General features: G+C 51.4%; 3 protein-coding genes across 7 annotated transcripts in view; 2 read left to right on the top strand and 1 right to left on the bottom strand.

The window, feature by feature from the left end:
* Positions 1 to 289: 289 nt before the first annotated feature.
* FARSA (phenylalanyl-tRNA synthetase subunit alpha) lies at positions 290 to 9,948 on the top strand. Its single transcript, XM_025863288.2, has 13 exons — positions 290 to 462; positions 2,504 to 2,641; positions 2,725 to 2,823; positions 2,914 to 3,032; positions 3,959 to 4,051; positions 4,136 to 4,264; positions 4,341 to 4,456; positions 6,047 to 6,131; positions 6,223 to 6,322; positions 6,414 to 6,582; positions 6,685 to 6,762; positions 6,917 to 7,031; positions 7,718 to 9,948. Exons 1-13 carry the CDS (start codon positions 316 to 318, stop codon positions 7,854 to 7,856), a joined length of 1,527 nt encoding a protein of 508 aa, XP_025719073.1. The 5' UTR covers positions 290 to 315; the 3' UTR covers positions 7,857 to 9,948.
* Positions 9,949 to 11,200: 1,252 nt separating this feature from the next.
* Positions 11,201 to 23,554, top strand: part of SYCE2 (synaptonemal complex central element protein 2) — a 14,242-nt gene continuing 1,888 nt past the window's right edge. The window contains exons 1-3 of one of the 4 annotated variants that reach the window (XM_025863207.2): positions 11,201 to 11,270; positions 11,915 to 12,030; positions 21,924 to 22,098. In XM_025863207.2, the coding sequence (XP_025718992.1) occupies positions 11,256 to 11,270; positions 11,915 to 12,030; positions 21,924 to 22,098 (306 nt within the window). In that variant the 5' untranslated portion in view covers positions 11,201 to 11,255. Of the gene's footprint in view, positions 11,271 to 11,896; positions 12,031 to 21,887; positions 22,099 to 23,554 lie in introns of all 4 variants that reach the window. The other 3 variants (XM_025863205.2, XM_025863206.2, XM_025863204.2) reach the window with 3 other exon arrangements.
* GCDH (glutaryl-CoA dehydrogenase) overlaps positions 12,935 to 23,554 on the bottom strand; it is a 17,879-nt gene continuing 7,259 nt past the window's right edge. The window contains exon 11 of one of the 2 annotated variants that reach the window (XM_073887617.1): positions 12,935 to 14,450. In XM_073887617.1, coding sequence (XP_073743718.1) covers positions 14,401 to 14,450 — 50 coding nt within the window. In that variant the 3' untranslated portion in view covers positions 12,935 to 14,400. Of the gene's footprint in view, positions 14,451 to 22,014; positions 22,152 to 23,554 lie in introns of those variants that run through there. The other variant, XR_012376712.1, reaches the window with a different exon arrangement.

The following is a 23,554-nucleotide window of genomic DNA, read 5'->3' as shown; positions in this document are numbered from 1 at the left end:
AGAGAGAGGGAAGTCCAAGGTCACACCGCCTACTGGAAGTGGGGCTAGGTGAAAGTTAAAACAACGCCGCGATTCTGTCCTCGAGGTCTTCCATTTGGCGTCTCTGGTCAACCGGACACTACTAGTCTAGCTAGGGCGGAGGCGGGCACTGAGTCTCTCCCAGCCTCTAGGGTTCAAGCGCCACACTGAAGATGGCGGCATCCTGAGCTTCGCCACAGGTCCGCCACACTCAAGATGGCGACACTCCTTCGGCGCCGGTTCCGGTTCCGGTTGTTCAGGCCCCGGCGGGACACGCCGAGCACGCTGGCAGCAGCCATGGCGGACGGCCCGGTGGCGGAGGTGCTGCTCCGGCAGCTAGAGGCGGCGGATGGCGGCCTGGACAGCGCGGACCTGGCAGCTAAGCTGGGCGTGGACCACCAGGCCGTTGTGGGCGCGGTAAAGAGCCTGCAAGCGCTGGGCGAGGTGAGTCGGATCCGTGATGCCGGGCCTCCTCGCTTTTGCACCTGAAGTCCCCATGCCCGAAGGCCCTGCCTGGTGAAGAACCCTTCGGGAGTCCAGCCTGGGGTGCGCAGGCAGGGAGTCGGCAACAAGTGAGAGCCCAGAAGCACTAACGTTCTGCGCTCAGTGAATGTCCATTGAGACATGGTAGGCATCAGGGAGGGCACGATGGTGGACAAGGGAGCCCGGGTCGCTGCCCTCAAGGAAGTTGCGGTCTAATGAGGGAGATACTCAGGTGACTCTCAGAGCGATAAGAGGAAGTACAGGGAACCCAGAGGTGACAGCTGGCCCAGGCTTGGGAGTCAAGGAGAACATCCTGGAGGAGGTGACGGCTGAGTCAGGCCTCTGCGCTGAGGAGGAAAGCTCCAGGGATCAATGGCAGGAACGGGAAACAGGTCTAGAAAGGCATTAGCAGAGCCAAAATTTGCAAGGCCTTGTAGGTCTTTATCTCACGGGGGTACTGGAGAGCCATGGCAGGAGCTGGAGGCAGTCCGATGTGTGTCCTGTCTGCATCACTTTGGGAAAGGATTGGCAGGGGCAGGACTGGTGGTGAGGGGAGGAAGACAGAGGTTGGCACATCCCCAAGCTAGAGGGCCTGGTGTCTGGTTGTAGGGAGGCAGGTGGAATGGAGAGAGGATTCAGGAGAGGGAATGAAAGGAGATTTCATGACAAGGCAGGGAGAGCGGGGATGAAGCCCAGCCTCTTAAACTTGGACAAATAAGAGGTGATAGAGTCATAGGAGGAAGATTCGGAGAGGCCTATGGGCCACCCAGGAGGCTGGATCCTCGGGGCTACAAATCAGAAAACATAACTGGGCTGCATATTCATCAAGCTCATGTTCTGTGCCCCACTTTGGTCTCGGCTTTATTCATCATCTAGTCCTTGTCATTACCCCAGGATGGTAGCACTGATATCTCCGTTTTGCAGACTGGACACCTTCTGAGCACTGGTCAGTAACTTGATCAGTGTCACTAGAAGGAACAGGCAAACGTGGATTTGAAATTAAGCATTCAGGCTGCAGAGTCTGAGGTCATCAGTGCAGAGAGGGCATCGGGTGTGGGGTGTGAAATTGACGTGTTGGTCACAGAAGGTTGAATAGTGGCTCTTTATTGTGGCGCAGCCTAACACAGTGATGGTAACGAAACATTCTATGTCCTTTCCGTATGTTAATTCAGTAATTACTCAAGAAAACTTCGTGGGTTAGAGCCCATCACACCTTTCTCTTGCTGGTAAGAAAACTTGCTCAGGGAAGCTAAGCAACTTTGCCAGGTTCACACAGGGAGTGAGGAGCAGAGCTGGGGATTAGAGTGGAGAGGGAGCTAAGTCCTGTGGGCCCCACCCAACCTTGCTCCTCTGTGCATGACCTGAACCCATCCTCATCATGGAGCTTTGGATTCCTGTGTGTATTGGGAACCTGGGGGCCCTTTGCTGACACGCTGGGCCGTGAGATGCAAACACGTTAAATGTGGAGACGAATCAGTTCACTTGGGGCCTTAAAAATCTTTCTCACATTCAAAAGCAATAGAAAGAACTCATTTTCTGCTAGATACCGTTCTTAGTACTTTACTTCACCCTGGGAGACGTGAGCCGTCTCTGTCATTATCCTTGTGTCCCAGAAGGGAAACTGAGGCTCAGCAAGGGGTACTCACTCAGCTGGGAAGTGGTGCAGCTCAGATGCAAAGCTGGCTTCAGGGGCACCTGGGTGGCTCAGTCGTTAAGCATCTGCCTTCGGCTCCGGTCATGATCCCAGGGCCCTGGGATCGAGCTCCGCGTCGGGTTCCCCACCCTGCGGGAGGCCTGCTTCTCCCTCTCCCACTCTCGCTGCTTGTGTTCCCTCTTTCACTGTATCTCTCTCTCTCTGTCAAATAAGTAAGTAATCTTTAAAAATAAATAAATGAATAAATAAAGCCGGCTTCAGGCACTCTGCAACCCAAGTGCTGTGGTGAGGGCGTGCCTGGCTCTGAACCCTATCTCTGCGGGTCTTCCCTCCCCCATTTCCCTGCAGATCATTGAGGCTGAGCTGCGCTCCACCAAGCGCTGGGAGCTTACTGCTGAGGGCGAGGAGATGGCCCGGGAGGGCAGCCACGAGGCCCGGGTGTTTCGCAGCATCCCCCAGGAGGGCCTGGCCCAGAGCGAGCTCATGGTAAGGTCCTAGGGGCGAGGCCTAGGGAAGTGACGGGGCGAAGGGGTCCTCATGCTCCGCTCACTGTGGCCTCGCTCCCCCAGCAACTGCCCAGCGGCAAGGTGGGCTTCAGCAAGGCCATGTCCAACAAGTGGATCCGTGTGGACAAGAGTGCAGCCGACGGGCCCCGGGTGTTCCGAGTGGTGAGTCCCTGCAGGTGGCGGTGGGTAGGTGAGCAGGGCGGCCCCCCCCCTGGCCCTCTCGGTAGCCTCTCACACCCGTCATCACGGCAGGTGGACAGCGTGGAGGACGAGGTGCAGCGGCGGCTCCAGCTGGTCCAGGGTGGGCAGGCTGAGAAGCTGGCTGAGAAGGAAAGGAGTGAGCTCAGGAAGAGGAAGCTGCTGACTGAAGTGTGAGTGGGTGCCCTCCCCTTCCGTCCCATATCACCCACTTGGTCCTAGGGATTGGGGGGACGGGGTCACCCCGCCCAGACTGGGTCACAGTGCTGTCAGTGTCCTCCCAGCTCTGCTTGACCATGTGGTTGTCAAGAGCTCGTGCCAGGCTCATGCCACTTCAGGGCCTTCGCTCGTGCCATGACTTCTGCTGAGAATGGTCTTCCCTTAAGCCAGGCTTGGGCATCAAACCTCTGCCTGTGTGTCACCTTAAAGAGGCCATCCTGACACGCCCCCCCCCTCCCTTTGAGTTCCATAAAAGCTGCTTGCTTCTACTCTCCGTACCAGTGCCATGTTTATTTCCTTTATGGCTCTGATTTCAGTGTCTGAAATTTACCGTATGCTGGGACCTGGACAGGCCTAGGGCTCTTCTCTCACAGGGCTGACGTACCCTTTGAGCAGATACCGAGTGGCATAATGGTTATGAGGACACAGGATGGAGGAGGGCTGCCCAGTCCAGGTCCCGGCTCCGGCACTTACTAGTTGTGTGACCTTGGCCAAGTCACCTGATCTTTCTGGGCCTCAGTTTCCTCATCTGGCCTCTTTTTCACAAGGTAGTGGGATGATTTCAGTGGAATAGAGCCTGCTGGCACGGAATAAATCCTTGAGAGTTTACCTGTTATTCTTGCTCAGCTGTGTGCTTAGTACCTCGAGTAGACCCTGGCACATGGTAGGTTCTCATCAAGTATTTGTTAAACGAGTAAGTGAGTGACAGAGGAGTGTAAGTGTGGGCTAAATAAGAGGATTTCAGGTGATGGTGAATGTCAGGAGGAAAATAAAGCAGAGCGAGTTGGTGACTGGTGTTGGGGTCAGCATCAGCTGGGAGATCAAGGGAAGCCTCTTGAAGGAGGTGACAGTGGCGTCCCCTCTTCCTCTCTGGCCACAGGACCCTGAAGACCTACTGGGTGAGCAAAGGCAGTGCCTTCAGCACCAGCATCTCCAAGCAGGAGACAGACCTGAGCCCAGAGATGATCTCCAGGTAGGGGGTGACCCCAGGAACTGGGGCAGGTTGAGGAGGAAGGACAGCCCTCACCAGGGCCACGTACCTTGCATCCCCCACCAGCGGCTCCTGGCGGGACCGGCCCTTCAAGCCGTACAACTTCTTGGCCCATGGCGTCCTCCCAGACAGCGGCCACCTGCATCCTCTGCTCAAGGTCCGCACGCAGTTCCGGCAGATCTTCCTGGAGATGGGGTGAGCATTGGGCCCGGGGTGGGGCCGGCCCAGCCACTGGGCACAGGCAGGGCAGTCAGGCCACATCTCCCTCCAGGTTCACAGAGATGCCGACTGACAACTTCATTGAGAGCTCCTTCTGGAACTTTGATGCACTTTTCCAGCCCCAGCAGCACCCGGCGCGTGACCAACACGACACCTTCTTCCTCCGAGGTGGGTGGAACTGGCCGCACCATGCAGAACTTCTTGGAGTATCGTACTCAGTTTACAGAATAAACTCCATCCTCGGCGTGGCCAGCCGGGTCGGTGTGAGCTGGTCCCGGCAACCTCTGTGACTTCCTCCCATGTCCCCTCCTGCCCACTTCATGGCCCTTGCCTGCGCTGCCAGGCAGTTTTCTACCAAGAACCATCCTCTCCTAGATCTTCAAGGCTGCCTCCTCCCAGATCGTCAAACCTCTGCCGACGGGTCACCTCACAGAGGCCACCTTGACATGCCCTTGCCCCCCTGAATTCTAAAAGTCCCTCATCTCTACAAGCGTGGTTTCCGATTTTTCCTTTCATTCACTGCGTTTAGTACCGTCTGAAATTGAATGACTTTCACAATGGTTGTTATTATCTAACCCCCCCTACCCCCCCGCGCCCCGAGGCAGGGGAGGCCAGGGGTTGCCGGTTACCTGGCCTGGCCAGGAACAACAATGGCATTGTTATCATTGTCGTGGCACCCAAAACTTACTAAGTTCTCACCACACACCAGTCTCTGTTCTAATTCTCCTTCCAACTGTGGGAAGTAGCACTGTTCGCTCTCTTTTACAAGGGAGGAAACGGGGGCTCAGGGAAGGAACATCGCTTGCCCTGGGTCACACAGGTTAAACGTGGTGGAGCTGGGATTTGGTGTCAAGCTTTTCAGGGGCACCAAAGTTAATGTTTCTGGAAAGGGATCTTAAGAATTCACACATTCACGCAACAAATGGTTGCTAAGCCCCTCCTGTGTACCAAGGTCTTTGTTAAACATCTGGGTTACAGCTATGAATGAAACGTGAAGTTCCTGCCCTGGTGAGATCTGTGTCTGGTGGGATAGGTATTTATTAAATCCTGAGTCATATGCAAATGTAGTAATGCAAGATGGCAGTAAACACAGTGGAAACTGGCGTGAAGGGGGAAGGGGCTGTCAACTTAAAACCAAGTCTTTGTTTACGTAAAGGCCAAAGGAGGTAAGGGAGAGAACCGTATATGGGAAGGAAAGTTACAGGAGGGAAAGGCCTGTGCAAAGGCCCTGAGGCTGTAACGTGCGTGGTATGCTCACAGATAGCTGGGAGGCCCTGTGACTGGAGGAAGTGAACGGCTAGGAATGGGCAGTGACAGGACATGATGGCCAAAGAGAGCTTTTTTTTTTTTTTTTAATTTTTATTTATTTGACAGAGAGAGACAGCGAGAGAGGGAACACAAGCAGGGGGAGAGGGAGAGGGAGAAGCGGGCTTCCCGCAGAGCAGGGAGCCCGATGCGGGGCTCCATCCCAGGACCCTGGGATCATGACCTGAGCCGAAGGCAGACGCTAAACGACTGAGCCATCCAGCCATCCAGGCACCCCCAAAGAGAGCCTTGTGTCCACCTCCCGCCCTCACACCCAGGGAGATGGAGGGTTCTGGGCAGAGGGAGGATGTGACTGACTTGGGTGTTCCTGGGCACCCCCTGGCTGCTGTGGGTGGCAAGGATGGGAGCTGCGCATGTTGCTGTCTGTCCTCAGCGCAGTGGCTGGCTGAGAAATGCTCCTTGACTGACCAGATGATGCTCTGTCTTGCCCAGATCCAGCTGAGGCCCTGCAGCTCCCAATGGACTACGTCCATCGGGTCAAGCGGACCCACTCTCAGGGTGGCTACGGCTCACAGGGGTGAGGCAGGACCAGGACTTTGCAGTGTAAGAGGGGGAGAAGGTTGGGGGGTCTGAAGGCCACAACGCGGACTATATTTGTCCTCCCAAAGGTACAAGTACGCGTGGAAGCTGGAGGAGGCCCGGAAGAACCTGCTGCGCACGCACACCACGTCAGCCAGCGCCCGTGCCCTCTACCGCTTGGCCCAGAAGGTGCAGCTCAGCCCAGGCAGTGGGGGAGGCAGGGGGCTGTCCTGCTGACCTTCTGACCTCCTCCCGGGCCTGGCCTGCCTGTCACCCCCAGAAGCCTTTCACGCCAGCCAAGTACTTCTCCATCGATCGCGTGTTCCGAAACGAGACCCTAGACGCCACACACCTGGCCGAGTTTCACCAGATTGAGGGCGTGGTGGCTGACCATGGCCTCACCCTTGGCCACCTCATGGGCATCCTGCGGGAATTCTTCACCAAGCTGGGTAGGCAGGCAGGCTGCGGTGGGAGGTGCTAGCGGAGCCATGGGAGGATGCCGTGCCTCCAGGCTTATCCTCCACCTCTGCTCACCCGCCTCCCCTGCCCAGGTATCACCCAGCTGCGCTTCAAGCCGGCCTACAACCCCTACACGGAGCCCAGCATGGAGGTGTTCAGCTACCACCAAGGTCAGGGTGGAACCTGGCACTGGGATGGGGAGGGATGTCTCAGGCTGCCCACAGCTAAGCCCGGGTCCCTGTCACTGCCAAGCCCACCCCCAAGGTCACTGCCAGACCCGGGGTCATCCACACAACCTGCCCTATCCTTCTCCCACCCCTATAGGCCTGAAGAAGTGGGTGGAAGTCGGAAATTCTGGGCTTTTCCGCCCTGAGATGCTGCTGCCCATGGGGCTCCCCGAAAACGTGTCAGTCATTGCTTGGGGCCTCTCCCTGGAGCGGTGAGTGCCTAAGCCACTTAGGGTGTCTGGCTGTCACACAGGTGACTTGCTGGGCGTGGGGGCCTGCAGACCTTCAGCCCCATCCGTCTGTTCTTCATTCGACAAGCCTTTAGCGAGCGTCTGCTACGTGCTCGGTCCTGTGCTAAGAGTAGGACAGCACACATCCCTGCCTCTGCAAAGCCGGGCTCGTAGTGTAGTGAGAAAGACGGCAGTTCGCAAGATAAATCAGTAAATGGAACAAATGAAGTTCAGAGTGTGTCTGCAGCTAGCAAATGCGATAGAGAGAACCCAGTAGGGAGGGCTGAGGAGACAGGGTTGTCAGGGAAGGCTTCAAGGAGGAGGTAGTATCCGAGCAAAGACCGGAGGCGGGTGATAGGGTAAGCTGGGGGCACATCTGGGGAAGGGTGGTCTAGGCAGCAGGAACAGCCAGCGCAAAGACCCAGAGGCAGGCATGTGTGTGATGTATTTGGAGAACATGGAGGAGGCCAGTGTGGCTGGAGAGGGGGAGTAGGTAGAGTGGGAGGAGATGAGGGTGGGGAAGTGACAGGGCAGATCACTCGGGACCTGGTGAGCCCCGGGAACAACCTGGGCTTTTAAGGAGGTGGGAAGCATCAGAGAGGGCCTGATCAGAGGAGAGCACGACCTGACATAGCGTTAAAACTGGTTTCCTCCCTCCCCCCCGCAAGCCCAACAATGATCAAATACGGCATCAACAACATCCGGGAGCTGGTGGGCCACAAGGTGAACCTGCAGATGGTGTATGACGGTCCTCTGTGCCGCCTGGACGCTGAACCGGGGCCCCCACAGACACAGGGCGCCGCGTAATATGGACCACCCTGGATAGCCTGCCTTCCCTGAGCCCCAGCTGTCCAGCCCTCTAACATCCCTGCCAGTGACCCCCTTGTATTTATAAGGCCTCTGTGAGGCCATCCCCCTCACCTTCACCCCTCGTATCTCCTCTTCCCTACCTGCCACCAAGGTCCCAGGGGCAGGGGAGCAAGTAGCAGGTTCGATCTATGAAGGTGGGCCTAAGGGAGTCCTGCAGGCCAGCTGCTGGCTAATAAAGTGGGCAGTTGTCCTCATATGGTGCCTTTCCTTAGGGATGGAGGACTGCTAGAGCCCTGGGTGTGAGGAGTGGTGGGTTAGGGGTTCTGGATCCTCAGGAGCTCCTGGCTTGCCTGAACCAGCCCCTTGGGGAAGACTAGCTCTATCAAGCATTTACTGATCACCTGGTGGTGCCAGGCTCTCCTCTAGACGAACAGAAGTCCCCACCCCTGGGGAAGGGGCATATGGGAGGGGAAGACCAAGGCAGGTGCCACAATTCCCCCTGGGAGCCAGGCATGGTGGGGTGACAGCACGGGGGGATGAGGGGGGACAGCTTTAAAAAAACTTTTTTTAAGTGTTTCTTTAAAGCTGCCCCCTTCCCCCTTTTTTAAAGAGCAATTTCTGGTTCACAGCAAAATCGAGTGGAAAGTACAGAAATTTTTTTTTTTTTTTAAGATTTTATGTATTTATTTGACAGACACAGCGAGAGAGGGAACACAAGCAGGGGGAGTGAGAGAGATGCAGAAAAAAAAATAGACCCAGTAGCCCTTGGGAGATTGGTGCCCCCACACCCAGGGCCTAGAGAAGCCCACAGCCTGAACCTGTGGGGACCCTGATGCGGGGCTCGATCCCAGGACCCTGGGATCATGACCTGAGCCAAAGGCAGATGCTTAACCCACTGAGTCACCCAGGTGCCCCTAGAAATTTCTCATATACCTTCTGCCCCCACACGTGCACAGCCTCCCCACCACAAACATCCCCACCAGAGGGGTGCATTTCTTAGAATGAATGAACTACATAGACACATCCTAATTGCCTGCACTTCATGGTTTACATTGTGGTTCATGCTCTGTGTTGTACATTCTCTGGGTTTTGACAAACGGGTGATGATGTTGTTCAATGATACCGAAACCATTGTTCTGGTATCACAGAGTATTTTCAATGCCCTAAAAGTCCTTTGTGCTCCACCCACTCATCCCTCCATCCTCCCCCTAAAAAGCTGCTCTTTTTTAAAAAAAAGTGGTCTCCTGAGAATTTCATGGGAGCTCAGAAGAGGAAGAAGAGTAGGGTAGAGCTTCATGAACCCACATTGAACATGAGTGGGATCTCTCTTAATGTGAAAATATTTTAAAGCAAACCTCCGTCTCCATGTCTACAGGGTCAGCACACTTTTGGAAACGTAAACAGTTCTTCTAGAACCACAAGGTCACTCTTGTAGCCAGCACAGTCGGCAGTTGAGGCTGTGGGCTTCTCTAGGCCCTGGGTGTGGGGGCACCGATCTCCCAAGGGCTACTTGGTCAATTTTTTTTTCTGTATTTCAAATTAAATAATTCAGTCATACAGAAAAATAACTCGTTCTTCCAACAAATGTGCACCTCCTGAGTGCCAGCAGTGTGCAAGCTGAAGACTCAGCAATGGGCAAAGTGACTCAGGTCCCTGCCCTTGGGAGTGAACCTGGGGGGAAGGGGGTACACTGGAGACATAAACAGATGAGTACAGAAATGGAGGGAGGGGTAAAGCCACAGAAGAGGGAAGGTGGTGGGGAAGGTTAAATGTATATAGCATAAACTAACCCAACAAGCACTTAGGAATCCATCCCCAGTTGGATCAAATCTGAACACGGACTATGTTTGTTTTGGATCTTCTGCATTTTAGATCTGTGACTAATGGGTTGAAGATCCTATGGGCTTGTCCTAGTTCCTTTTGCCAGCACCTCACTGAGATTGCTCCCTCCTGAATGTGGTGTTTTCTCTTTCTCATGTGTTTTTAAACTTTTGCTACTACATATTTTACTTTAACAAGTTTGATTTTGCTTATTTTCAGAAGTCACACAGACCCTGCACCATTAAAAAAAAAAAAAAATCGTCCTGCATATTGTGTGTTGCTTTTGTTGCTTTTCGGTGTGTATGTGTGCATGTGTGTGTGCACGTGTGCTTACCAGTGAATCTTGAGATTTTTCTCATAGATAATCTTCAAATCTGATGCTGCAGGAATGTACATTTTGTTTACATTGTGGCTTTGCCACAAGATACTGTTAGCTGTTGTTTATTAAACTGTGTTCTAGAAGTTTATCTCTGCAACCCTTACAATAGTCTGATGTTTTAAATTTTACTGCCTCGGTTACAGGCAAAAATGGATTTTGAGAACGAGTGGCAGTGTTATGCCCCGCCCCCAGCCCCTCTCGCCGGTAAGACCAGATTCAAACCACATTCTCCAGAATGTAGTGTCAACATGGGTGCTCTGGTCATTGCGTGATGGGCGACAGAGTCCTGCACAGGATTCCTGCTGCCTCTCCCACATGGACACTGACCAGTGAATTGGAGCAAAACCCCAACTTCTTGCTTTGGCCCCCAGCCCAGCCCAGCCCCTGCCCAACTTTGATCCTTCACAACCACAGCTACCCCCATTCCCTGTTCTCCCCACCAGGCCTGGCTTCTCCTCAAGCACACTAAGTTTGCTCCCACCTCAGGACTTTGGCACACGCCTATTCAAATCTTTTGCCCATTTTTAAGTTGGGTTGTTTTATTATTGAGTTGTAAGAGTTCTTTGTAAATGCTGGCTGTTAAGTTCTCAGATATATGTTGAGCAATATCTTCTCCCAGTCTGTGCTTCCTCAGGTGACAATTATTATTGTTACTATTGAGGCATTATTGTTATTACTACTATCAGTAAGGGATATGGGCCCAACTCTAAAGGCCAGACCCGCCATGCTTTTAAGGAGCTACCAGTTTTAGAGCGCACAAGTAACTGATTCAAGGTGATACTGCATAAGTTTTTTCTCTGAAGACAACAGGTCATAATCAAGAACAGCAACGGTCAGGATTTTTTATTGCAAGGACTTCTTGGGGCTCAGCGCAGATGAACTGAAATCTAAGAATTAACGCAAAGACGGCTCGATTCCCCCAACCCACGCCTGGCCCGGGAAACCCCCACATGGGCACGCACACGCACACGCACACAGTCCACCCCCTCCTCCGGGCGGCGCCGGCTGCGCGCGCAGCCTCTAGGACAGCCCAACCGCCGGTTAACGGCCAACTCCTACCCGCTGCGCGAGCAAATTCTCAAAAAGAGGCGGACCCAGGAGCACGTGATGCAGCACGTGCGCGGGGGCCGTGCGAGCCGGAGGGCGGGGCCAGAGCGTGCGCAGAGTGCTCGAAGGAGAAGGCGGGAAAAGGCAGGATGGAGCGACAGGGAGTAAGCGGCGCTTGTTTTCCTTAGCGAGGCGGGTGGCGGGTGGCGGGTGGCGGGTGGCGGGCGGGGAACCGCCGCGATCTCGGGCTTCCCTGGTGGACCCTAACCCAGCCGCTTGTCTCCTGCCATCGGCGCCACCCATCGCCTGGCCGGGTCCCGATTTCCTGACTGACTGACCAGGCCCCGACTGACGGACGGGACTGTGTGACCGACACGCTGACAGCCCGGGCCAGAAGGACGGACTCCCACGCATGGCTCGTGGCAGGAGCAGGGTAGACAAAGGCTCCGATATCCATGCGCCGCACCCTTTTCCTATCTTCTTTTTCGCCTACCTCTTCTCCTTCCTCGGAGGACTCGAGCCGCCGCACACACCAGTTAGGAGCCCAGCACCCCTCCCGGCGCCTCTGACCTCGCCCCAGCCCTTCCAGGTCTCCCCGCCTCTGTACTCCAGCGCTCCAGGCGCAGGCCCTCCCACCGCACGTCCCCGACCTCGTGGTGCCCGTCCCTAGCCCCGCGCGCCTCTCCTGGGGGTCCCCGGCCTTTCGGTGGCACACGGAGGTGCGCGGGGCCAAAGGGGCGGTAGGAGGGGATCTGACCCCTTCTCGCCCTTACCCCTCTGGCCTCTCAAGCGCTGGCTGTGCTCACAGGTGGACATGCCCCACGTAGAATGCAAGGACCAGGAGCTGCAGCCGCTGGGGGAGAGCAAGGAACAGCAGCAGTGCGAGGAGAGCCGCGAAGACGAAGCTGGTCGGGGGTCGGCTAGGTGAGGAAGCACCCTGCAGGACGGGTCCACACAGACCCCTGGGTCCTTCTCGTTCACCCAGTTCTTCCACGAGACCCTGCCAGTGTCTGCTGTGGGTGCATTTGCTCCGCGTACTGGTCAGGCATCTGCCATGTGCGTGGCATGGTTCCAAGTACTAGGACACAGCAGTGAGCTGACACTCTAGAGGAGGAGACAGACTGTAAGCCCGGGAATATATAGTAGTCAGGAGACACTAATGCAGTGTGGGGGCCGGTGGTGGGGGCCGGGGTGGAATAGGGAGAGAGTGCCAGTTTGGATCAGAGGGTTAGGGAAGCCTTCGTGGAGGAGGTGACGAGTGAACCATGAGGCAGAATTATGCTCTAGACAGAGGAACAGCACCTACAAAGTCTGGGAGGAGGACTGTGCTGGAGGAGCCAAAGAGGGTGATAGTAAGAGATACAGTCAGGCAGGTAGTGGGACTTTGGGTGTTAATTACCCATGAGAAGGTTTGGAATAGAGAGACATGGCAAGGACTATTGTTAATAAAGTTTTATTGGAATGTAGCCACGCTTGTCTGTGGCTGCTTCTGTAGAGTCAAGTTTTTGCAACTGAGACTACAGAACCCACAAAGCTGAAAAGATTTACTATCTGGCCCTTTATGGAAATTTGAAGTCCTCTGGACTAAGGTATTAAAAGCCTCCCTCTGGCTTCCATGTAGCGAATAGATTGTTGAGGGCAGGAGTTTAGAAGCTGGGAGACTAGTGAGGAGGCAATTGGAATCATCTAGGTGCAAGATGACTGCACCCATGGTGGATCTATTGAGGTGATGAGAAGTCAGATTCTGGGTATATTTAAGAAGGTAGAACTGATAGAAGTTGCTAAAAATGGATTAGTTGTTGGAGTTGAAAGAGCAGCATCAAGGATGACAAAAAAAGTTTTTGTCTTGTACATTTATTTATTCACCATATATTTCTTGAGGGTCTGCTTTGGCCAGACAATGATGATGAGCATGCAGCAGTGAACAAATCAGAATTTCTGCTCTCTTGGAGCTTTCTTTCTTTCACTTAGCAGTATGCGCTTAAGGTTCCTCTGTATCTTTTCATGGCTTGATAGCTCATTTCTTTTTAGTGCTGAATAATATTCCATTGTCTGGATGTCCCACAGTTTGTTTATCCACTCACCTACTGCAGGACGTCTTGGTTGCTTCCAGGTTTTGGCAATTCTGAATAAAGCTGCTATAAACATTCATGTGCAGGTCTTTGTGCAGACTCAAGTTTTCAGTTCCTTTGGATAAATACCGAGGAGCGCCATGGCTTGATCATATGATAAGAATATATGCAGTTTTGTAAGAAACTGCCAAACTGTCTTCCAAAGTGGCTGTGCCTGTCATCAATGAAAGAGAGTTCCTGTTGCTCCACATCCTTGTCAGCACTTGATGTTATCAGTGTTTTGGATTTTCACCATTTTAACAAGTGTGTAGTAGTATCTCGTTGTGTTGATTTGCTGTTTCCTGGAGAGATATGAAGTTACACATCTTTTCATATGCCTATTTGTCATCTGTATGTCTTTTCTGGGGAGGTGTCCAGATTTTTTGCCCCTTCTTTAATCAGGTTGTTTGTTTCCTTATTGTTTTTAAGAGTTCTTTGTATATTTTAAATACTTGTACTTTATCAGGCATGCGTTTCACAAAGATTTCCTCCCAGCTTGTGGCATATCTTTTCATTCTGTTGAGAGTGTTTTGCAGAGCAGAAGTTTTTAATTTTTTTTTAAAGATTTTATTTACTTATTTATCTGAGACAGTGAGAATGAGAGAGAGAGAGAGCACATGAGAGAGGGGAGGGTCAGAGGGAGAAGCAGACTCCCTGCTGAGCAGTGAGCCTGATGTGGACTCGATCCCGGGACTCCAGGATCATGACCTGAGCCAAAGGCAGTTGCTTAGCCAACTGAGCCACCCAGGCGCCCAGAAGTTTTTAATTTTAATGAAGTCCAACTTACCAATGTTTTCTGTTGATATTACATCTAAGATGGTCCTCTAGATTTTTTTTCCTATGATATCTTCCAGGAGTTTGATAGCTTTGTGTTTGACATTTAGGTCTGTGCTACATTTTGAGTTAGTTTGTGTGAAAGTATGAGGTCTGTGTCTCATTCTTCTGTCCATGGCTGTCCAGTTATTTCAGCACCATTTGTTGAAAAGACTCCTTTCTCCATTGAATTTCTTTGCTCTTTTGTCAAAGAACTGTTGACTATATACGTGTGGGCCTATTTCTGGGCTCTCTGTTCTGTTCCATTGATCTGTTATCTATTCCTATACCAGTACCACACCATCTGGATCACTGCAGCTTTATAGTCAGTCTTGAGGTCAAGGAACATCAGTCCTCCAACTTTGTTCTTCTACTTCAATATTGTGTTGGCTATTCTGGGTCTATTGCCAAGCTGACTTTCTAAAAAAGAGAGATAGACAATAATAATAATAAAATAATGTGATTTCAACTGGTGGCAAGTGCTGTGAAGAAACAAAACAGTGTGGAGCAACTAGAGTGATAGGGAGTTTAGAGTAGTTAGAGAAGAGCTCTAAGGAGGTTACATGACAAAGGGCAGCCAGGAAGTATCGGGGGGCCCAGATATGCCAGGCAGAGTAGAAGTCTCTGAGGTATGAATAAGCTTGGTGTGCTCACAAAACAGTCATAAGATCAGCATATCAGCATTATGATTGGATGCAGAGGGATACCCTGAGTCCACGGGACACCCATACCCTCCCAGTGCTTCCATCTGACCGAGAGGCAGATACTAAGTACCGACACAGAAGAGATTGGGGTGCTGGGAAAACGTTTCCCCTGGGGGCAGCCAGCCCCCAAATGGGGAGCCAGAGACAGCGCCCTTGAAGAAGCAATGCTGAATCAAAAGGTAAGGGAGAATGGATGTTGAGTGGCCATGGGGGTGGGAGGAGGGGCTGAGAAGAGTTTATGGGAAGGCCCTCTGGCTCAGGGAGCTGAAGGCAGGCCCGTGTGGCTGGGTGTGGTTGTGAGTGCAAGAGGAGCACTGGACGGCTTGGCAGAGGCCAGGTCACAGGGCCTTTTGTCAGCTATGGACTTTATTAAGAGGACTTTTTTTGGTAATAGCTTGAGATATAATTCACATACTATACAATTCACCAACCTAAAATGTGTAATTCAACTATTTTTAGTACAAAGAGCTGTGCAACCATCACCACAGTCAACTTTATAACATTTCATTGCTCCAAAAAGAAACCTTGCACCCCTAACCACCATCCCCTGTGTCTGCATGGTGTCTGCCTCTTCCCCAGCCCCTGGTAACCACTACTTTCTGTCTCCATGCATTTGCTTCTGCTGGACATTTCATATAAGCAGAATCATACACTTATGTGGTCCTTTGTGACTGGCTTCTTTCACTGAGCATAAGGTCTTCAGGATTTATCCACACTGTAACATGTATCAGAACTCCATTACTCTATATGGCTGAATAATATTCTATATTATGAACGCACCATGTTTTACTTAGCCATTCATTGGCTGATGGACATTTGAGTTGTTTCTGCGTTTTGGTTCTTGTGAGTAATGCTGCTGCAAATATCCTTGTATGAATTTTGGCAGAGACATACATTTTCATTTCTTTTGGGTAGATACCTAGGAGGGAAATCACTGTGTCAGAGAAGTGCCATGTTCTGGTTCCTGTTTTTAAAAGACACTGGCTGCTTTGTGGAGAATGGGTGGGAGCGGGCATGAGTGGATGTGGGAAGATCAGGTGGGAGGCTCCTGTGGGGGTAGCATCTAGCAGAGCAGACAGAGAGAAACTCTCATGGGGGTGGGGATCATTTAGTGAGGCATGAGGAAGGGGATGAACCGAGGATCTCTCCCGGCTAGTGTGCTACCAAACAGGGAAAACGCCATCGTGTCAGGCATTGTGATTGGCAGCGGGGATACCCCTGCTGTGTTGTGCTGGAGCGGGCTCCTCCTAGCTCACAAGAGCCAGTTCTACACATCTCTTCCCAATATAGCATTTAGCCATTTTATGTTGGTAGCTTGAAATTGGCTAGAGTGGGAGTTTGCACCATGGAAATTGGCAAACACTACAAATTAGGCCTTTTTTCTCCCCCACGGAGAGCCACTTGCTAAATGTTTACTAGCACACCGCTTTATCCCCCCTTTGGACTGGTTTCCAGCAAGTAATGGTTTCCGTGGCAGAGGCAAGAACACGAGTTCCATTTTGCCCTTATTGAGCTTGCGGTGACTGGGGACACGCACATGAACATGTCCAGCATATAGTTGGACTTGCTGACCTGGAACTCAGGGTGGGACAAGGGGCTGGAGATGGCACCGTGGGAGCCACCGTTTCAGTGGCAGCTGTGGGGTGAATGAGCTCACCTGGGGAAGGAGTGAGACAAGGCCAGGCTCAGGACAGGGCCCTGAGGACTCAAGGTATAAAGCCAGCTTCCCCCGACCTCCAGATTCCTCAGTTGTAGAGCAGACTACAAGGTGGAATGGTTTCTAGGTGTGTACTATCAATTGGAGACCAGAAAAAAGAAGGAAATGACTGCAGTCATTTGTTTGATACCATCTTCCTGCAAATAGGGTGTTTAGACCTGGATATAAGTGGCAAAGAGACATAGACAATTGCATATTAAAGACTTCAAGGAGTTCCACTAGAGCTTTGGGCCGGAAAAAAACAGATGGATTAGAACCAGTGCAAGGGCCAATTAATAGATCCAGCAGCAGATACTCCGCGACATGATTAAAATATGAACGCATTTCGGGAAAGAAAAGCAGAGGGTGAGGAACGGGCTCAGTAGCTTTGATTCAAACCTTCCCCTTCCCCCTTCCTGGCTGTACTTCAGCAAAACCTCATTTCGCCCAAGCACCAGAGATTCTGTTGTGTTCCTCCTTGAATGTTTGATTAGCTTGTCTCCCCTCCTGGGACTGCCGCCTGCGGTGGTCATGAGTGGCTGGCGGCTTGTTTACTTGTCTATCTGTTAGAGGCCACGGAGGGAGGGCCCCATCAGCAGGCGGCTCTGGCTCATACGCCTGCCAATCACAGCTTTACCTGGAGTGAACAGATGGTCTCTTCACTTAGACCCATTTCCTCACCGTACCCGGGCCCCCTGCCAGCATGGGCCCTGCTCGGAAACTATGTCCTAATCCTCGCAACTGAATTAGGGACTCCTTAGAAGGATAGACTATAATAGATGAGCATGGTGAAGTGTTCACAGCCCCCACCCCAAAGCCCCCCTGCCGGACCCCTCCGTGGGGCCATGCACACCCAGCCTGCTTTGTTGGGCCTACTTCCATTAGCTGGCCCCCATCCAGGGTTGGGCAACAGAAGCAGGCCTGGGAATGGAGGAAACCAGTGAAGAGGACATCGTGCATTTTGTTTATTAAAGTTAATTGGTGAATGCAGGCCCAGGGAAGCCTATGATTCATTAGCATCCTGATGAATATGCAGCTGCTGAGTATTAAGAGAAATGAAATGGAAAGAAAGAAATCCCCAAAGGAGAGGTTGGAAAAAATCAAGAAGCTCTCTGCAGACATCTGATGCAGGCTCTTGTACCACAACAAAATTTGAATGAGATGAATTCAAGTGATTTTTCACCATTTTCGTAGCTGCCATGAAAACCATTCCATCCTCATCCCTGGAGCCTGAGGAAGGAGCGACTTTGAACTGTTAGCAGCACAAGCAGGTTGTTAGCAATTGCATAAAAAAGAAGCACCTGTTTTTATCATTGATTTTAAATTCAGATCCTTGCACAGTTGGGACAAAGCAACTGTGGGTACAAGGAGGTTTGTGAGTGGAAATGTTATGCATGGCTCTGGAAGATGTTCATTCCTTTACATATTCAGTGAATATCTGTGCGCCTTTGGGATGCATAGAATGCCGTCCCCACCCTAAGCGTGCAGTGTCCTGGAAGGAACCAATGTGTGTAAACCGTGGCAGTGTTGTGATTAGTAAGTGGAGGTGCTGTGGGGGTGCACTAGCAGAAACTCCAAATGGTGAAGTTGCAGGAAGGGAAAGTCATTTCAGGCAATGGCTGATGAGTTTGGTGATGTGAAATGTTCCAAACTGCTCAGAGTGGAGGGTGGAAAGGGAAGGTGGCAGCCAGGGCCCTGGAAGGCCTTGTGTGCTGGGCGAGGGAATTTACTTGATCCTGTGGCAGGTGGGGCTCTCAGGCTGTCAAGCAGTAGGACATCAGATTGCAGTTTCGAAGGTCCCTAGAGACCAGGTGAGAAATGATAGGTGTGGAGTTGCAAATGATTAGGTAGAGAGAAGATGATAGGTTTGGGAGAGATTAAGGGGGTGGAAGGGAGGATTTTCTGACAGGATGTGGAGGACAGAGAGAAGCTGGACTCCAGGCTGACTGTTAAGTTTCTGGCATGGGAACCAGGTGGCTTTTGGTGTCATTCATAGAAGGGGAAGGAGTATGGCGATGTCGGTATGCCCATTTGGAGTTTGAGATGCCTCTGGGACAGCCAAGTGGAGAGGGCCTGGAGGCAGTCAGATACATTGTTGGGAGCTCAGGAGACAGGTGTGGGCAGAGGATGAACTTGGGGGTTGTGGAAGGTGGATGGTATTGAAAGTCCTTGCTAGTCATTCATTCATTTATTCCATGCCCCTTTATTACTCCTATCATGAGGCGTAGGTATTATGGACATGAAGATGAGTGACACATGGCCCAGTCCTCCCAGAGACTACATGGGGAGGCTGAGGTGCAGGCCCTTACGCTGTAGGTGCTGTGTGCATGTAACTCAGCCAGGGAAGACTTTCTAGAAGAGGCAGGATATCGGCAGGAAAAAGGACTGGCTACAAGGGTGCCTTAGGGGAATGACAGGTTATACATTGTGAGGTGGTGGGTGGGGGTTTGCAGGAAAGGCCAGTAGGGAAGAGGTTTGGGGGTCCTGGCTTCAGAGCAAGGGTGTGAACGATGGGGTGAACAATGGTGTGAAGAGAAGAGAGCGAGGCCAAGCAACAGAGCCGACCTGTTGGGAACGGCAGGGAAGGGTGGTCAGTAGCACCAGCTGCAGCCAGTAGGTCAAGGGAATTACGGTCTGCCAGGTGCAACTGGGGACCTTGGCAGGAGACGCTTCATTTGAGAACTGGGGTAGGAACCAGTGGGCAGAGAGTGAGAGGTGAGAAAATGTGCTCAGAAAGTGCCAGCAGCTCTTTCTAGAAGAGCTACATGGCTGTGAAGGGGAGGAAAGAGGGAGGAGGCTGGCTGAGGGGGACCTGGTGTCCGAGGGGAGGGGTGTCTATGTGTGTGCTGGTTTGAAACGTACGACTGGGGATGACATGTCCCGGAATGGGTCAGCCTAAGGGAGAGGTCAAAGGTACAAGAAGAGGGTGAGGTACAGAGGGGAATGGGATTGGGAGCCCCCCAGAGGCATGGGACCCTTTTCCTGCCTGCCAAACAGGGAGTTTGGAAAGAGGAAGGGTGGTTGTGGATCCATTTGTTGGGGGGGCAGTGGAGGAAGTTACTGGCTTGCACTATTTCTGTATCTCCTCAGGGTGAGGGGAGGCAAGTGTGCGGTCAGGGACAGAATTATGAAGGTTTGGAATGGCTGGTAAGAATGAGAGAAGGAGGTGACCAGAGCACAGACAGGATGCCCAGTGACCTTGAGGACCCCCCAGAGGCTAGAGAGCTAGACCCTGCAGTGACCCTGTTCACAGGATCATTATTTCCTCCAGTGTCGTTCACGTTCCTAAGTTTGAGAAAAGATATAACGCTTGGTTATGGAGAGCCAGGGTGGGGTTTTGGTGTGGGTGTGACACAGGGGTGAAGGGAAGCGGGCTGAGACCCCCAGCTGAAGACTGTAGTGATAGGCCCACTGGTTTAGGCTGAACAGGAGGGCAGTCAGTGCTGAGGTCTCAAGGAAGTCAAACACCAGGTTTTCTTGAACCCATGTCCACAATTCCATTATCGTCATGCAAAGCATGGCTGTCTTTTCAAGAGCCATCCACTTTGTGTTTTTTCACATGCATCCAAATGTTACAGAAGTCTGAATGTTAAACTGTCAGTGTGTGGAGTGAGGGGGCCTGGCTGGCTCAGTCAGTAGAGCATGGGATTCTTGGTCTCGAGGTTGTGAGTTCGAGCCCCAAGTCAGGTGTAGAGATTACTTAAAAATAAAATCATAAAAAAAGGAAAAAAAATAAAATACATGTCCCAGATCTGAATTAATCTCCTTCTGCCTCACTTCCCTGTAGGAAAGTAGTAATCGCAAGCTAGGAGGCCATAAACTCCTTAGTGAACCTTTGTCCTGAATGCTCAGGAAGGCTTTAGTTTGTCTATTGTTTTCTAGCTGACGTAAGTCTTTGCTATAGATTATCTGCCTCAGAGACACACTTTCCCGTCTTGATAAATGCATTGACCACACACACACACACACACACACACACACACACACACACACACACACGTATCTTGCCTTGGAGGCTGATGAACTTGCATGCTTTGTATGAGGCCAGAGGAGGGCGGAATAGATCAGATGGAAGGCATCCTTCTTCATTCATTCAACAAACAATGGAAGATTTACTATGTGGTGAGTGCTGGGAATTCAGAGATAAACAGGACACAGCCTTCTGGGGAGATAGGGATAGAAGCTGTGACAAGCACATGCAGTGATAGAGACAGGCACAGGGTCATGGACAGCTTCTCAAGGGAGGCATTGGTGTGGGCTTGGTCTCACAGGTCAAGTCAGAGAGCAAGCACAGAGCCACAGAGGCAGGAAGCGATCTGGCAAGGAGTACTCAAGGGCCAGGACACAGCTGAAGTCTTGGGCCTGAGAACTTTCATGCAGGCAAAAACTCTGGCCACCCAGGCTCTTGTGCTCAGGGGTTTTACTGTGCTTGTATCCTGAGCCAAAAGGAAGAGCTTAGGCAGTCAGAAAACCACCAAGAAAAATAGTTTTATGGAGAAAGCATCCAAAAATCAAGATGTAATTTTCTGAGTAATCAGTGCCTGGCTTGTGGTCTTGGCCAACTTTATGGTTGCTTGTGAACTGGTATATACAGGAACTGTTCTGTTGGCACCTCTGAGTCGCAGCCATTAAGAGCTAGAAGGACCTCAGAGGGCAAAGAAACTGAGGACCCAGGGCAGCAGAACATGGGCTGGGGAGTCAGGCCAGCTGGGTGCCACACCCAGCTCTATCACACATTGGCCAGTGACCCTGGGAGAGTGACACACCAACTCTGCGTTCTCAGCTACGAGGTAGGTAAAGATGATTGAGTGGACCAACCCCAAAGCATGGTCATGAGGATGCAGCGAGACAAGGTGTGCAGCTTAGCACCGTGCCTGACAGACAGTGCTTACAGATCAAATAAAGCAGAGATACAGAACAAAAAAAAAAAAAAAGAAAGAAGGGAGGGAGGAAGGAAGATGTACCTTAAACATTTTATCTTAATTTAAAACACCAAGGGGTCTGCTAATAAGAGTACAACTTTTTTTTGCATAAGTTTCATTCACATTGCATTACCCACAATTTCCACTTCTTTGTTTTTAAATATTTTATTTAAAGTAGGCTCTACACTTAACGTAATCTTTGCCCCAATCTATAGTTGTTGATATACTATAAACAGTATAACTGACACTCATTTCAAAGCAACAAGTTGGTGTAATAACATGATAGTGGGCTTTGGAGTCCAGCAGATACCTCTGTTCTGGAACTTTAGGTGGATTTTGTCTGTACCTCTGGGTCTGTTTCCTCAGTTATAAAATGGAGATGCTGTCCCTGCCTTCTCAGGGCAGTGTGTGAATGAAATAAGCAAGCGTCGCCTACAGGAGACACACCACACTGGTTCCCCTCCCACCATAGAGCTAATTCAGATCAGCACTCTTGGGAGAGTTTGCTGTTGACCTCAGTTTCCTGTACTTTCAGAAGTCAGGTTTCTAGCCCCTCTATCGCCACCTCCAGTGCCAACCGCCAGCTGATGATGCTAGAAGGGAAGTCAGGATCCTACTTTTCCTCTCTGGAGTCAAGCATCGACAATCTGAAGAAGAGGGCTCAGGAGCTGATTGAAAACATCAACGAGAGCAGACAGAAGGACCACGCACTCATGACCAACTTCAGGGACAGCCTCAAGATCAAGGTGACAGATTGTCCCACACGCTGCAAAGCCCCAGAGGTCAGGGGGAAGGAGTCCTATGTAAAGGGTGAAAAGGGGAGGGAATGAGCTGCTGCTGAGCGTCTTTGAGGCTCTAGGCCTGTTGCTCAGCAAGCTGCAAATAGTACCTCATTTCCCCCTTAAAACAGTCCTGCCAAGAGATCAGACCCATTTTATAGATGGTAAAGTAAGGTTTGGAAATAATTTGCTCAAATGAAGGAGCCAGGATGAGGAACAAGGGTCCGTCTGCACCCGCAGCCCACCCCTCTTATTTCATGCCAGGGCTGATGGCCATGGGAGTAGGGGCTGAGGCATAGCCTGCATTGTCACACCCATTTGTCCTCCAGAAGTTGGTTTGTGGGGCACCCGGCTGACTCATTCAGTAGAGCATGCAACTCTTGATCTCAGGGTTGTGAGTTTGAGCCTCACGTGGGGTGTGGTAGTTACTTAAAAACAAAAATCTTTCCAAAAAAAAAAAAAAGTGGAATGGTTCGTGATGGGAGGGTAGGGTTTCCTTGACATGGCTGGGCCTTAAAGTGTCTACTAACAAAGCCAGATACTATGTTCAGGTCCAACATTAATGATTGTCCTGGATGTTTCTTCAGAATGCATAATGAATCCTATGAATGGGACAGCTTGTTGGTCACATATGGGACACATATTATGCATCTTTCAATGACAGGCTAACTTTTTTCCCTTCTCCCTCCTCCCATCCCTACCAGTACACACCCTGGTACCTCAGAGAAAACTTAGAAAGTAGAGGAGAGTATACATAGCAGAAAAAATAGAAAACATGCCTATGATCTCACTACCCAGAGGCTACTTTGTCACATGTTTTCTTCCGGTTTCCACTGCATATTTTCTTCCTAACCTGTCTGAGCCTGTACTATATACATAATTTTGCATCTCCCTTTAAAAAAAAAAAAATCAAGTGGCGCCTGGGTGGCTCAGCCATTAGGGTCCTGGGGTCCTGCGATCGAGCCCCACATTGGGCTCCCTGCTCTGCGGGAAGCCTGCTTCTCCATCTCCCACTCCCTCTGCTTGTGTTCCCTCTCTTGCTGTCTCTCTCTCTGTCAAATAAATAAATAAAATTAATATATAGGCAATTTCACTTCCAGTCACTGGAATTGTTTTTACCATTTTTTTTAAGGACTTTATTTATTCATTTGAGACACAGAGATAGAGAAGAGAAAGCATGAGCAGGGAGAGAGGCAGAGGGAGAGGGAGAAGCAGGCTCCCTGCTGAGCCAGGAGCCTGACGTGGGGCTCGATCCCAGGACCCTGGGATCATGACCTGAGCCGAAGGCAGACGCTTAACCATCTGAGCCACCCAGGCGCCCCTTTACCATTTTTATAAAATAAATTGCAGGGACGCCTGGGTGGCTCAGTCGTTAGGCGTCTGCCTTCGGCTCAGGTTATGACCCCAGGGTCCTGGGATCGAG

Source organism: Callorhinus ursinus, unplaced genomic scaffold (genome assembly GCF_003265705.2).
Source record: "Callorhinus ursinus isolate GAN/ISIS: 27379988/994484 unplaced genomic scaffold, GSC_fseal_2.0 scaffold82, whole genome shotgun sequence".
Lineage (NCBI taxonomy): Eukaryota > Metazoa > Chordata > Mammalia > Carnivora > Otariidae > Callorhinus > Callorhinus ursinus.
The sequence above is the reverse complement of the archived record's forward strand: the minus strand, read 5'-3'. Positions and strand labels throughout refer to the sequence as shown.